This window comes from Sitophilus oryzae, unplaced genomic scaffold (genome assembly GCF_002938485.1).
Source record: "Sitophilus oryzae breed Bouriz unplaced genomic scaffold, Soryzae_2.0 scaffold_1576_pilon_pilon, whole genome shotgun sequence".
Taxonomy (NCBI): Eukaryota; Metazoa; Arthropoda; class Insecta; order Coleoptera; family Curculionidae; genus Sitophilus; species Sitophilus oryzae.
Genome location: NW_022146254.1, coordinates 2,604,315 through 2,620,385, shown reverse-complemented (window position 1 = coordinate 2,620,385; position 16,071 = coordinate 2,604,315). Strand labels below are relative to the sequence as shown.

The following is a 16,071-nucleotide window of genomic DNA, read 5'->3' as shown; positions in this document are numbered from 1 at the left end:
TCTTATTTTATTTAACTTAATTTTACCAGATAATCTTGCTTTGCATCGTGATATTTTGATAAACTACACGGAAACTTGTGCTGCTTTTAAATACTTCTGCTGCTTATAAATAACATGCCAATAACCAACATTTTACGTCGAATAAATTAGTTGATTATTTTGATTACCTAATTTAAACCGGCCGACTATGTACAGTACATCTGTCCGTTCTGTAGCTACGGGGTATCCGGGAGAGGGAAAACGATATTCTCGATGTTTTTCGTAGAAAAATAGACGACGCGTCTCATCAATAAAAATTCGACAAATTTGCAAGTAGCCAATAAAATAAGTGGGCGGAGCGATTTGCGGTGACGCACTCGTCAAATCGACGAATAAAATATATTGCTGTTTATTTAAATATTTTTTGTCCGCATTCCTTTCATAGACATATATAGTAGCCATAATATACAAAATATCCAGCAGACGTACTGTAATAAAGTTAAATAATGCATTTTTACCCCGTTTATGAAAATAAGTATTTTAGAAAGCTCGTAACAAGGAAAATAAAATAATATACAAAATATCGTATTTAAAAAAACATATAAGTTTTAGTCAATTTAAAAAAAGACGTCAGAGTTATGTCACTGTATTCTACGTGAAAAACTGTACGGGAGACCGTTTTCACCTTTTCGATAAGTTATAATACAAAGGGGATCGAAAAATGCAATAATTTCAGATTCGCCCTGTATTTTAGGAAGTAAGAGAGCTAGGACATATCTGTATGTAGCATCTTTAGTTTCATAAAAAAGTAACAGCGTAATGTGAAAACCGTATCTTTGTATTTCGACTCATAAACGAGAAACCCTGCAAAACACACGAAAATGGGACACCCTGTACAGACGTACTGCCAAATCAAGAAATCAACTACGAATGAAATCCAAGATCGATTTAAATATTTTATATATTTTAATATTTTTTTGTGTTCGTGATAATTCCTTTACTACTTCCTCCAAAAACCGACAGTACGTGGAAGGACCGTTTCGAGGAAGTAAACGGACGAAGTAGCGTTTTGACGAAGGAGGAAGGAACACACAGTCGCATAAAATCTACATTTTCCCATAGTAAATATATGATTTTTGAACGAAGGGACGCGAGGAAGGAGCGAAGTGTGAGTATGGGGCTTAAATAAGAAGGAGAGTTAAAAGACAGACAGCCAAATTTACACAGAGGCGTAAACAAATTAAGGAGACGTTTTAATCAAAATGAGGCTACGTCATCAGCCAAGAAGCTGGAACAAAGTGGCATTAAATACCACAAAGATACACATGGGCACAAATTAAATAATAATTATTGCAAGAGAGGCAGAAAATGGCGATAGAAGAAAATTGTATATCATGATTATTGCTATGATTCTATAAACTTGTCAACTTGTCCTTCTTACAACAGATGTAAAAATAAAACTCTACACTGATTTATTCTACATCGTCAGGTATCAAAATTGGACCTAAATATTTATTTACAAAACATTATATAATACTGTATTTTTCTACAAACATGTTCTTTACAAAATACTTTAAATAATAGCTATTTTTCACCAAATTCTTCACATTTTTACAAAATCCTTTTTTTTTGTGGTCCTTTACAACAATTTTGGATGTTCCAACCAAATATTCTCTTCCTTCTTCAAATATTCTCTTTCTTTATCCTCTCTTGCCGGATAGTCCATAACCGCTACTTGCTCCAGCGATTTGATTCTGAGAGTAATGCTTGCCTTGGCATGAGCTGCCTCGTACCAATTCATCGATCATAACTGCCTGTATCCTGAAATTCGGCTCATTCGTATTCAAGGACCCGTTAGCTATTTTCTGGAATCTGGACGTGAGTATCCAGAGTTCTTCTTCGCCTCTACTATTTCTAATTACCTGAAAAATGGAAAATTGTACTTCAATTTGATTTAATATATTTTCCATTACATATTTTATATAAAGTTTATTCTTGCAAAAATATTATTGAATTAGTTTTCTTTTCGGTAATCATTTACATAAAAAGAAATATATGCTAGGTTAGAAGCCAGAAGTGAAATATTACAGAGCGAATCCTTTATTTGGAACTTTTATTAGGATTGAAGTAGATTTTTTAAAATATTTATTTTATACCCAGTGAGCATTTTATTCTTTAGGTGACGTCGTTGTTATGTTACCAGGCCCATCTTTTGCCTAATACGAAGCAATAAAACGCAGATACATAACTGTTGTCCCTAAATGTGACAAAACTTTGCTCACTGGGTAATTACATTAAAATAATAATAATAATAAACATAATAATGCTAATATTTCGGTTCCTTTAACATTGCCGGAAATTCTGTTGTTGATTAAGGAAAATGTGTTTTTTAATAAAAAAAAAAAACAAAGCCAACCAAGTTTAATCATTACAGTTGGAGGTTGGAACCTTTGGTGTTACACAGCAAAATAAATCACTAAATCACCACAATACACCAAAACACTTTTACTTTTACACTGGACATGGACGGGCGTTTCGCTAATCATGTTAGCACAATGTTAGTATCGTCAGCAGATGATTAAGACTAATCTAAAAAGTACGATTTGAGCGTTTATATACTCGCTCAGTGGGTACCGAGTGGGCGTGGCCAGATCTAGCAAACTGAGTCAGCGTCCACCGAGCACAGTTAGATTTCCGCCACTAGAGTAGTGGGAACAAAGAACTTGAAGGAATTGGACCGTTGTCTCTGTTCATACTATCTTTACATTTATTAATTCTGATGCTTTCATATGCATCTAATTGCCTGTAATTTGAGACTTGTTTAATTAATTTTAAATGATTAAGATCTATACAATGTTCAGCAACGCAAGATTTATTCGGCCTACCGTATTTTATCTGAGCTAAATGTTCTTTAAATCTAGTTAATATTGATCTTCCTAGTTTGCTATTTTTTGATTACAATCTTTACAAAGGGAATTTCGCAAATACCCGTCCTTTCCAGGGGAGGTGTTTTATCCTTTGGATTACCTAATAATTGTTGTAATTTATTATTAGCACTCTACACAAGTTTCTAATTGACATTCATAAAAAAATTTTTTAGACCACGGGATAACTCTCTATCAAACGGTATTGAAAAATATTTTAACGTATATCTTTCTCCACTTGAAAAGTCGAATTTTCAGAAATCATTAACATATACGTACGTTTTCTAATTATTTTATCAATTAGTGCAGGAGAGAATACCCATTACACTCAGCTATATACATTCCTAATGTAGTCTCTTTCTATTTCATATCTTTCGTTGGTAAGTGGAAAACTAAATAATCTATCAACTAAGAAATTTAAACTAGCCATTTCATGTTCAACACTATGATATGTTAGTATTTTAATAAAACACGCTTTTATATGTATCAAAAAACTTTTAATAAGAGTAACTTTATCTCTACATATATGTTTCGGCTTGTTAGGCCGTTTTCAAGAGTTTGTTAAGAACTAATCGTCTAACTACACTGTAACTATATATATATATTTGCTATGGGGGTGGGTTCAGAGAGTTTACAATAGGGGTAATAAAAAATGACTCTCTGAACCCACCCCCATAAGCAAATAACTATATATATATATATATATATATATATATATATATATATATATATATATATATATATATATATATATATATATATATATATATATATATATATATATATATATATATATATATATATATATATATATATATATATATATATATATATATATATATATATATATATAGTTATTTGAAAAAATGACTCTCTGAACCCACCCCTCATAACAAACAATATATATATATATATATATATATATATATATATATATATATATATATATATATATATATATATATATATATATATATATATATATATATATATACCAACCGAACCAAACCGAATCATTTTTTATTACCCCTATTGTAAACTCTCTGAACCCACCCCCATAGCAAATATATATATATAGTTACAGTGTAGTTAGACGATTAGTTCTTAACAAACTCTTGAAAACGGCCTAACAAGCCGAAACATATATGTAGAGTTAAAGTTACTCTTATTAAAAGTTTTTTGATACATATAAAAGCGTGTTTTATTAAAATACTAACATATCATAGTGTTGAACATGAAATGGCTAGTTTAAATTTCTTAGTTGATAGATTATTTAGTTTTCCACTTACCAACGAAAGATATGAAATAGAAAGAGACTACATTAGGAATGTATATAGCTGAGTGTAATGGGTATTCTCTCCTGCACTAATTGATAAAATAATTAGAAAACGTACGTATATGTTAATGATTTCTGAAAATTCGACTTTTCAAGTGGAGAAAGATATACGTTAAAATATTTTTCAATACCGTTTGATAGAGAGTTATCCCGTGGTCTAAAAAATTTTTTTATGAATGTCAATTAGAAACTTGTGTAGAGTGCTAATAATAAATTACAACAATTATTAGGTAATCCAAAGGATAAAACACCTCCCCTGGAAAGGACGGGTATTTATGAAATTTCTTGTAAAGATTGTAATCAAAAATATGTTGGGCAAACTAGAAGATCAATATTAACTAGATTTAAAGAACATTTAGCTCAGATAAAATACGGTAGGCCGAATAAATCTTGCGTTGCTGAACATATTGTTGATAAAGAACATTGTATATGATCTTAATCATTTAAAATTAATTAAACAAGTCTCAAATTACAGGCAATTAGATGCATATGAAAGCATCAGAATTAATAAATGTAAAGATAGTATGAACAGAGACAACGGTCCAATTCCTTCAAGTTCTTTGTTCCCACTACTCTAGTGGCGGAAATCTAACTGTGCTCGGTGGACGCTGACTCAGTTTGCTAGATCTCGGCCACGCCCACTGTGGCAATCCACTGAGCGAGTATATAAACGCTCAAATCGTACTCTTTAGATTAGTCTTAATCATCTGCTGACGATACTAACATTGTGCTAACATGATTAGCGAAACGCCCGTCCATGTCCAGTGTAAAAGTAAAAGTGTTTTGGTGTATTGTGGTGATTTAGTGATTTATTTTGCTGTGTAACACCAAAGGTTCCAACCTCCAACTGTAATGATTAAACTTGGTTGGCTTTGTTTTTTTTTCTTATTAAAAAACACAATTTATTTTTTATTTTATTTTTAGATTCTGCGTAAAATTCCATTACTTTTTTATATATAATGTTATATACCTAAAATTAATAGTTTTTGTTATATTTAAATTTGTTTAAACAAATGTTAGATTGCAGTGGGTTAAAAAATTGTCAATGATGGCATTGATTCTGAAGTTGGACAACTAAAATTTGGTAGGAGAATTTTATAGAGATATAGAAAAGACCTATGTAAAGATATTTTAGTTAGATGTTACAGGGTGTTCAAAATATATTTAGAATTTCAACTAATTAAAATTAAGGAATTTCAATTTTTTAAATGGCACAACTATATATATTATCATTTTTTCTGATAGATTTTACCAAACTCTTCAACTTTTGTTAAAAATGTCATATACCTATTTTTATTAGTTTGCGATTAATTCCTATTTTTTCTATTTTTACCCATATTTTTAATACAATTGCGCTATAACATCATAGTTGCCATGACAAAAAGTAATAATTATGACAATTTCATGTCTGTTAAGCAAGTTAAGAACAAAATTTGAATTTTAGTTTAATTTGTTGTAATAAGTATAAATTGTAGAGATAACAGATTTTCTTGAAATGAATTAGTCATTGTGAATGATATACATGGACAAGCTTAGAAAACCACATTTTTTTGGTTCAGTACTATTTATTATATAGTACTTTGCTAACTACTATAAGGATAGATGTATATTATCTAGAAAACATCTTCAGTGTGTAATGGGACGGTTTCGTGGCAGTAGTAATATTGGCTTTACCAAATGAATTATAAATCAGAATTACTACGAGAAAAAAACTATACTGTATGTCGAAGAAAATTCATATATCAGTAGTCTTTAGCAATTAGGAAATCTAATATTACCCTAATCTCTGGCTATTCGCCCCGACAAAAAATCCCAAGTGTCATCTTTCATAAAATAGAAATACACCAAGAAATTCACTACTGCGATTTAGTTTATTTGAGTAAAGTTAATTAATTTTAACTAATACCAGCAATTGTAACTAATTATGAAGCTACTTGTTAAAGGTAAGTAATAAATAGTTTTGTTTTGTCATGGCAACTATGATTTTATAGGGTAATTGTATTAAAAATATGGGTAAAAATAGAAAAAATGGGAATAAATTGCAAACTATTAAAAATAGGGATATGACATACTTAATAAAAGTTGAAGAGTTTTGTTAAATCTATCAGAAAAAATGATAATATATAGGCTGTCTCATTTAAAAAATTTGAGATTTTTTAATTTTAAGTAGTTGAAATTCATAAATATATTTTGAACACCCTGTATTATTTAACTAAAATATCTTTACATATATCTTTTTTTTCATCTCTATAAAACTCTCCTATCAAATTTTGGTACTCCAACTTCAGAAACAATGGAACCACTGACAATTTTATATAGTTACAGTGTAGTTAGACGATTAGTTCTTAAAAAAACTCTTGAAAAAGGCCTAACAAGCCGAAACATATATGTAGAGTTAAAGTTACTCTTATTAAAAGTTTTTTGATACATCTAAAAGCGTGTTTTATTAAAATACTAATATTTCAACGATGTTTCACAAGGAACCAACCACAGCTTCAGTACAATTTATTAACTATGATATGATTCATTAGGAATATATCTGCATGTAGTGGTATTTTTCCTATAGATATCAAATTCCAAGCAATTATTAGTATTTCTAATAACTAATACATCTAGAAATGGTAATCTGTCGTTGTTCTCAATTTCATGTGTAAATTTAATGGAAGGAAAACGATTATTTAACTTAGAAATAAAATTATCTATGGTGTCTGAATGTAGATGATGATGTGTAGATGATTTGTCAAAAACAGTAAAAATATCATCTACATACCTAAACCATACCTACTCTTGGAAAATACTCAAACTGATTCTTAGCCTCCACTTCAAGCCTGCTCATGAATAAATTAGCCAAAAATGGAGACAATGGATTACCCATTGCTGTACCTTCCCGCTGCGCTGTTCAAAAAAGTTGTTAATAAATTGAAAACAATTTTGTTTCATACATAACGATGTAAGCTCAATATATTCAACCACAGTTTTGTTGTCGAGACCATTTGCGTTCAGTAATTCTTTCAAGTAGCCTAAAGTATGTGGAATTGAAACACTTGGGAACAACGAAGACACATCAAAGGAGACCAAAATTTCTTTTTGGATTAGTCTTAATAATCTGCTGATGATGCTAACATGGTTAGAGGAACGCACGTCCACTGTAAAAGTGTTTTGGTGTATTGTGATGATTTAGTGTTTTATTTTGCAAGTTTAATCATCTATAAAATTATATAACGTCTATGGTTATTTTATAAACCTTGAAAGCAGAAATTCAATATTTTCAGCAAGAAGGAAAAAGGAAATATTTGACAAAGCTGCTTTAATTGCATAAATGTTGCTTTTATATTTTAACTTTTTTTGCTATATAGTTCTGATAAGCAGAAACAAACGGTAAATACCGGTTAACCGGTAATTCCATGTTATAAATTCCCGATTAACGTTAAATTGAAAAGTCGGTAAATTTGCAATCCCTAGTTTAAATTCTGCTTGTTTCTAACAAACCTATTTAAACTTAATTATAAAATAATTTTTTATGTCAATAATTATGATTTATTTTATTACCTTTATTCCACTAGGAAACTGCATTGTTACTGGATTGTTGGCGACAATGTCAAACTGTTTTGTGCCATAATCCGTACCCGTGCTCCAACAAGCAATTGTAACATCACCAAGTAGTCCGAAGAACATTATACCGTCTTTGTTAATATCTTCAGCAGCGCTTTGTGTGGTTCTACCGTTATTGTATGTCTACAAATATAAGATATTAATAAATTATGTCTGTACCTTTATGGAGGAATTTTGAAAAAAACTTTGTGTTTATCGCTACTAGAAGAAATAGAGAAACACCAGAACATTTCATCACTGAGTGCGCCGAGACGACAACCATTCGTGTCATAAAGTATAATGTACGACTGACATCGGAGATTATGCTCTGTAGAACCGTCTCAGATACTGGCTTTTGTCTAAGCCCTGAGCCTGTATGATCAGTTATAACTCGTTATAACTCAAGAAAGAGGGATGCAATAGATCTGGAAGGACCCCCTCCCATACATTCTATATTCTATTGGAAAAAATTATACACTGCGTTGAATCCAAACTGAAACCAGCTTGTCAGTGCCTTTTTGCTAGTAACACAAATTTGCGTAACCGCCAAAAAATGCTTAACGCTTCAGAAGATATATCTCGTCGTATGGTCAACAAATGTCATTGGTTTATAATAGACGAATCTGCTAAAAACTAGAGTATTCTTGAATAGTTAAGCTTTTTTGTCGGTTAGGGAAGTTCGTTTTACTATCTTCCCTAATAAATTCCCTATAAAACCCTCTGACAAGCTGGATTCCATTTGAATTCAACACAGTAGTGTATACAAAAAATAACTTGTTTATTTCGTAGGCTCCCTTGCAATAGCGAAAAACCCAGAATTCTTTCTGAAGACATAAGACAGTGATATTAAAAAATCATTATCATTTTAAAAAGCTTAAAAGAAATAACTGATAATATTCTCATTGTGCTTACATGGAATATCTCTGGATATGATGCTGGATTATCTTGAAATCTCGTGTAATTTCTTATGTCGGATGTGTATACCCAGTTTTCAGTTGGACTAGACATAGCGTGGAAAAAGAGAACTCGGTCTTCTCCTTGTCGATTTGGAGATAGAGACAACCCTAAGATTCCGTCCATCAATTCGAAGCTGTCACCTGAAAACAAAATCTGACACGTTTTTTTCGATCTTACCACTAGTTAACTATAATGAATAATATGACTAAAAAAGTAGATGACAAGAATTTAGCCTATTTTAGTATGATTACTTTTGAAAAGCGCCATTATTCCTTCAGATGTACAGGGTTCTACAAATTCGAGGTACGAGCATTGGTATCTCGGTAACCGTAATAGATACGAAGATAGTTAAATTGGGGCAAAGCTGCGCCTTGGGACGTTCGCCAAGATGCCATCAAAAAAGTTTTACAAATTTCAAGGATTGCTGAGTTTTTTGGGAAAAACGATTCTTTTGAAAATCGATTTTATCTTTTCCTGTCGTTACTTTTTAGATAATCAAAAAACTAATTACACATTCTGATAGCCACTTTATTACGGCTATGTAATGTTTTTTTTTTAGATTTTTAAATTAGCTGATTATTTTTGAGATACAGAGGCCAACTTAATTTTTTTAAATACGGACCTGCATGTTTTATTTCAGCTTTTGAAAGAATTTGACCTCCTGAGTACAATAATATGCCACACTATATATATTTTTTTTGTTCTGGGTACCTTAACAACGACAAAACTATTCAGTTATTATTTAAAAAAATGTCAAGTCCGACTCCGATTTTTAAATTATTTAATCTGATTATATTCATCGCAACAATATTGATCAGCACTAATTAACACTGAATAAGGAAAATCGAGATTGATAGATTCAAATAAATAATACCAGGTCAGTAATAATAAATATTACAAATAATAAATAAAAATATTACTTTTATTTTTTTTTGTTGTGAATTTGTAAATCTCAGTGTACGATCTAACAATATGCATCGTTCTTAATCGTAGTTATAAACAAATTTAAATATTTTTCTTCGTAAAATAAAGAATACTTACTTATTAAAACATTGTGGGTAAATTTTAGAAAACTGTTTAAATAATAATGTCCATACACTAATGTCAATTTTGAAAATAGTTACTAACTGTCACTAGAAAATTGCCATGGCGATACCAGCCGTCTTGATTGTCATTTTATTTAAAAATTGGTTTTTATTCAACATCTGAGATAGATAGGTATAGGAAACCTAATATAGTTTGAAAGAGCATTTGAATCGGCTTCGATTTATTTAAAAAAATACAGGGTGTTGCATTTGAAATAACAAAGTTTTTATGTAAAATAAATCCTTAAAATAGATCACTAATTTTTGGTACCCCTGTATAAATTTAAGGAAATAATAACATTTTCCAGTAAAGTTTATTTCTTTACCTTTAAACTCAGCACAAGAATTAATTCTGAAAAGTAATGTACAGGGTGTTGATAATCAATTCTCTTGTAGCATGCATATCTAAATATTTTTAAATATCTCAAAAACTAATGGTTTTAAACATATTCAACCCTTATAATAAATGCCTTTTTTTGGGCCCGAGAATCCAAAAATGAAATAAAATACCGGGTGTTCCATAAGATAAAACCATAAGAAAAATATAACTTTGGTATGGATCTTAGTTCTGAGACACCCTGTATATTTCAAAATAATTTTAAATTGTGCACATTGCCTCCCCACATACACCCATAAAATATTTTGTTTCTACATCTTTCCGTTTTCGTATAATCAACCGAGGCGAATGAGGTGCGCCACCATGTATATGATGATATATTTACTTTTTACTTGATGAGACGTATTGTATGATGCTCATCTTACCAGCAATATTGTACGTTCCAAAATTGGGATAAGGGTACATGCTCTTATCCTGTATTCTCCATGATCTGTCCCGAAAAACGTCATATACTATAAGGGAATATCCCAGAACATCGGCTACGTAGACGAAAGTATCCTGGCATCCTGAATTCGGATCTCGTACGTCAACTGCCGGTGTTACAAGGAGGTACTGAGCACCTACGACTTCGGTACCGAGTTCGTGGCGATGAATAACTTGATTCTAAAAAATAGAACTATTTTTAGTGATTTTTAGATAGATAAAGACGGTCCTACACGATGCTTCCCAAGCAGCATTTGGACGTCGGGACAACGTTGTGTCACGTGACCAAACGCCGGGGCGCAACGTCGGCACAACCTCGTGCCAACCCTAGTCTGCACTAGTTTGGAGAATAATTTTTGGGTCGAAACGACGTTGGATACCGACGTTGGCTAGAAGCCTATTTTAGTAAAAAATAGAATTATTTTTAGTGATTTTTAGATAGATAAAGACGGTCCTACACGATGCTTCTCAAGCAGCATTTGGACGTCGGGACAACGTTGTGTCACGTGACCAAACGCCGGGGCGCAACGTCGGCACAACCTCGTGCCAACCCTAGTCTGCACTAGTTTGGAGAATAATTTTTGGGTCGAAACGACGTTGGATACCGACGTTGGCTAGAAGCCTATTTTAGTACAAACTGCAACGTTGTTTAAAATCCTAATTTACAGAAATACAAAACGTAATATGGCGTCTAAGTCGCGTTTTATCCTAAATTGGGATAATTATAGTAAAAATATTATTTTTATGATTTAGTTAGAGACATATGTCAGATTATTAAAATAAATTTACGTTTTTTTTAATAATCATTACAGATGGCAGTGAAGGAAAACAAAACAAAAGTATTTAAGTGTGGAGGATGTTTGAAGATCATAATTATTGAAACACTTTAACCGACTCTGTAACTCGTTACCCAAGGCAAAAAAGTTAAACGCAAACAAGTTTATTGATAAATGTATTGTTTCTACTTTGAAAAATGACAATGGGCCTTAAAATTAAAGAAGTTTTAAAAATTTTCTTGATTTTTTTTTAGTAAAATGAGAATAATCTATTCGCAATCGAAAAAATTGTTTCCGCGTGTTTTTTAGGGTCAAATATTTCAAGTTAATGTATTCAAAAAGCAGGAATTGCTATTTTAGGAACGAAACATTTTCTTATTTAACAACATGGCAGCTTTCATTTTGTTGTTTTGGAGATTAAGATGGAGTAGTTCGAGTAGTCGCATACTGGACTAATAAAGTCGCAGTTCGGCCGTAACAGGTAGTATACTAGTCGCAAGATTGCCTAATTTAGTCATCCTAGAGTCTAGCTTGTGCCGCTCTCTAAAATCTAAATAAACGAGGGAGTGGATAAACTATCGGTAATATATGTCGATGTATTTTTAAATTTAGTTTTATATGTACCTTTCTTATGTCCCATTTTAATTAAGTTTTTTTTATAAAAACAAAAACAGCACTGAACTGTCTGACTGAACGGAACAATGAAGTGAAAATTTAAGATTTAAGGTTATGGTTCAATACACTTGCAAAAAGGTAGTGACTCGACGTCCTGCCAACGTAAGAATAAGGAAATCTAAACAACGTTGGAAGTAGTAAAACAGACGACGTTTGCATAACGTTGGAATAGGTCCTGAAACTGACGTCGGAAAACTCTATATTGTCCAACGTTGTAACTACGTTGTCCAAATCACCTAAAGATCACTTAAGCAAAAAAGGTTACAAGACAATGTTTATTCGACGTCGCAGAAGCTTCTACTTTGCTGTAGTACTAGTCCAACGTCGGCACAACGTTATAAAAACGTTTAAATTTATTTTAATACCCAAGGTAGGGAGCTAACTATTTTTTGTAACTAATCCAACGTTGTGTCTAGTAAACATATGGTCGCAAGTCGTGAAAATGCTACTTGGGTTCCTACATTGGACGCATCATTTGGCTCAGGTTTCGATAATATTGCAATTCACAAGTGTGTCTCCTACACGATGTAGCAAATGTTCATGTGTCCAACGTTCGAAGGTGTTTGGTACATCGTGTGGGACCGGCTTAACTATAATTTCATTGAAGTTGTCGTATTTTTTTGTAAAGATACCCAAGTTCACGCTACCAAAACTGGAAAGGAAGACACTTGTACTTGCTAAGGAGACAAAATATTTAGGAATCATTCTGGACTTGAAGCTTTCCTGGAAAAAGAACACGGAGGAAAGGATGATAAAGGGAATAAATGCATTCTATGCATTTAAAAAACTATTTGGGAAGAGATGGGGTCTGCAACCGTACATTATACACTGGATGTGCAATACTATAGATAGACCAATCATCTAACCTAACCTAACCAATCATCACTTATGGACCACTAGTATGGTGGGAGCGGTACTTAAAGTGACTAATAGAAAAAGCCTCACAAAAGTACAGCGATTAGCAGCTCTAGGTACAACTGGAGCAAGGAACAACACAGCGCACGCTACGCTAGAAGCAATTCTGGACTTGCAATCAATCGACTGGCTCGTGAAGGATCTGGCCGCTAAAGATGCCCTAAGATTAAGGGAATCCAATCTGTGGAACCAGACCAACTACGGTCACTCGAGGATATTGCCAGAGATAGGGAAAATCATGGTGAACACGAGTCCACATCTGCTAGACCAGAAAACCTGATAGACCACCAAACATGATTTTGGAGAAAAGATAAGGATTCGCATCCTGACAAGAGAAGAATGGGAAAGCAACCGAGTAATGAACACTCAAGAGATAGCTGTCTACCCAGATGTTTCCGCAACTTCAGGAGGCACAGGTATAGGCATTTTCTCAGAGAAACTAGACATCCGACGATCTTAAGCCATTACTCGCTCACTTTCATGAACTTTTCTGTAACTGAAAAGCCCTATACGTGATGTTATCTCACTTCTGCACTCCGGATATTCAAAAATCTCATTATAGACCGAGAGCTGGCTACATTAAAAACCTTATCATCGTTACATGGCTAATTTTTTGTGTGAAGTATCCTTTTGTGTAGCCATTGTGAAATAGTCATGTCTGCCAGCGCGATCCCGGGGCTTAAAGCGGGGGCGGCCAATCGAAAGGGTGAAATTTTGACACTAAAAGGTGTACTATTATAAGGTACACGAGTTATAATTGCCAAATAGCTTTTATTTATTATTAGGAAACGTGTAAAATTGTTGACAGACATTTTTCTCGTGGCTGAAATGCCGGCAGACAACGCGAAAGAGGCATAGAATTTTGACAAAAGAAAATCATCGCATACATGCATGTCGGTTGGTGGAATGTCATGTTTATTGTTAATTAATTTAAAAAGCCGTATGTGCAAAAGGGCAGACAAAAAAATCGTTATTGAAATAATAAAAAAATATATTTATAATGTAATCGTATATTATATGATTTATGAATAAAGCGCTAGAGTAATATCGCGCTTTTGATAACTGTCTGCAGCTGATTGAGCCACGATCTTTTTGTCTGCCCTTTTGCATACGGCTTTTAAAATAAATAAATATGACATTTCACCAATCGGCATGCAAATATGCCATAATTTTTTTCATTCTTCAAATTTCAATTTTTAAAATTTCATGCCTCTTTCGTCAGCATTTTAGCGACTAGCGTCTGTCAGCATTTTAGCGACTAGAAAAATATCTGCCAACAATTTTCTACCTTTCTTAATAATAAATAAAAGCTATTTTCGCAATTATAACTCATGTATCCTATAATATTTTTAGTATCAAAATTTCACCCTTTCGACTGGCCGCCTCCGCTTTTAGCCCCGGGATCGCGCTGGCAGACATGACTATTTCATAATGGCTACACAAAAGGATACTTCACACAAAAAATTAGCCATGTAACGATGATAAGGTTTTTTATGTAGCCAGCTCCCCTAGACTATTACTTTGTTGCCTCTACTTTTTAGTTGTCTTTGTTAACCGAGTTTACAATTCTTCTCTATTGCGTTCTATTGTGCGCTCCTTCCTCCCATTGATTCTGCATTCCCCTTTAAGTTTTTATGGAAAGTATCCTTGTACCTTTATAGCTCTTCGGATTGTCACAGGGTTTTTAACAGAACACTATCTCCTTAGTGAAAAACACTTCAGTAGATTGAAGCTAAGCAACAATGGCGAATGCAGATTCTGTGGGGAAACGGCAGAACACACATCACTGACTGCGCTGAGACGACAAGCTATGAACTTTGGTACAGCTGATAACGTAGATGGAGGACTAAGATCTGTAAAACCGTCTCAAATACCGACTTTTATCGAAGCTGTCTGTATGATGGGTTATACCTCAAGAAAGGGGGCACAATAGATAAATAAGGTCACGGTGATTAAATTCCCCCTCGCATACAATCTACATCTACAACTTCCTGATTCATTTAAGTCAGTTTTCCTTATTAATGTTTAGAATGTTATAAAGAGAGGACTTAACAAAACCCTGTTTTTTTTTATCGTTTTATGTTTTTTACGACTTTCCCGAACAATACACGATTGTGAAAGAAAATAAAAAATTGTGGTATATAATTTATTTTATTAAAAATCATGAATTATTAAAATAGTTAAAAACTGTATTGTCACTCAGTTTTTAATTTTATTGCGTAGTGCTCTTATTAAGCACGTAAGTGTATCAAAAAAATCCTAATTATGGAAATTTTCACAAAAATGTATGTTATATCCAAAAACGTAAATTATTTTATAGGAAAAACCCAGTGAACCGCAAATTAAAAACAACGACAGATAGCCGAAAATTCACTTGTCATTATGTCCTTCATTAACAAAAAACATCTAGAACAATGACATTAGATTCAATGCCGCCCCCTATGAAATGTAATTGATGCGGATGATCGAGTTATTTGACTGGTTATTTCATTGCGAAAATGACCATCAACTATCCTTCCGATGGGCAAGTCTGCATAGTAAAATGTTATGCAAGAAATAGTAGCGCGATGAATCAAAGGTCATTATCAAGGTTTTCCTAGTTGGAAAATGTGTACGGAATTGCGTGATTAAGAAAACCAAGAATGTTTATGTTATATGATAATAATATAGTCTTCGGAATATTAAATTATTATTATTTAACTAGACAGGATACCTGTATCTGTTTTTTTTCACAATCCGTATCACTTTCTTATTTTTTTATAAATAAAAAACGAGATTTAGTGTGTACAGGGTGGGTCAAATTCGACGCTTTTAAGTGGAAACACCCTTTTCTATAGGAGATAGACGATAACTTATATCGGTGTCTGGAGCTCAATTTTCATCAAAAACATGATGGTGAAAACCGCACATCAATATCTGTTACCGTTTCGGAGTTACGGGGAGTTTTTCAAAAATATGTATTTTTAACAAATCGCTGTAACTTTTTTGCTATGGAAAATTTTGTATTTTTATG

At 32.6% G+C, this 16,071-nt stretch overlaps 1 protein-coding gene across 2 annotated transcripts in view; it reads right to left on the bottom strand.

Moving 5' to 3' along the window:
- Window positions 1–1,434: 1,434 nt before the first annotated feature.
- The window catches only part of LOC115879129 (major royal jelly protein 3-like), a 59,005-nt gene continuing 44,368 nt past the window's right edge, over window positions 1,435–16,071 (bottom strand). For both annotated transcript variants that reach the window (XM_030895793.1, XM_030895792.1), the window contains exons 5-8: window positions 10,635–10,872; window positions 8,743–8,927; window positions 7,789–7,974; window positions 1,435–1,901 (exon numbers count right to left, since the gene is read on the bottom strand). In XM_030895793.1, coding sequence (XP_030751653.1) covers window positions 1,680–1,901; window positions 7,789–7,974; window positions 8,743–8,927; window positions 10,635–10,872 — 831 coding nt within the window. In that variant the 3' untranslated portion in view covers window positions 1,435–1,679. The remainder of the gene's footprint in view (window positions 1,902–7,788; window positions 7,975–8,742; window positions 8,928–10,634; window positions 10,873–16,071) is intronic.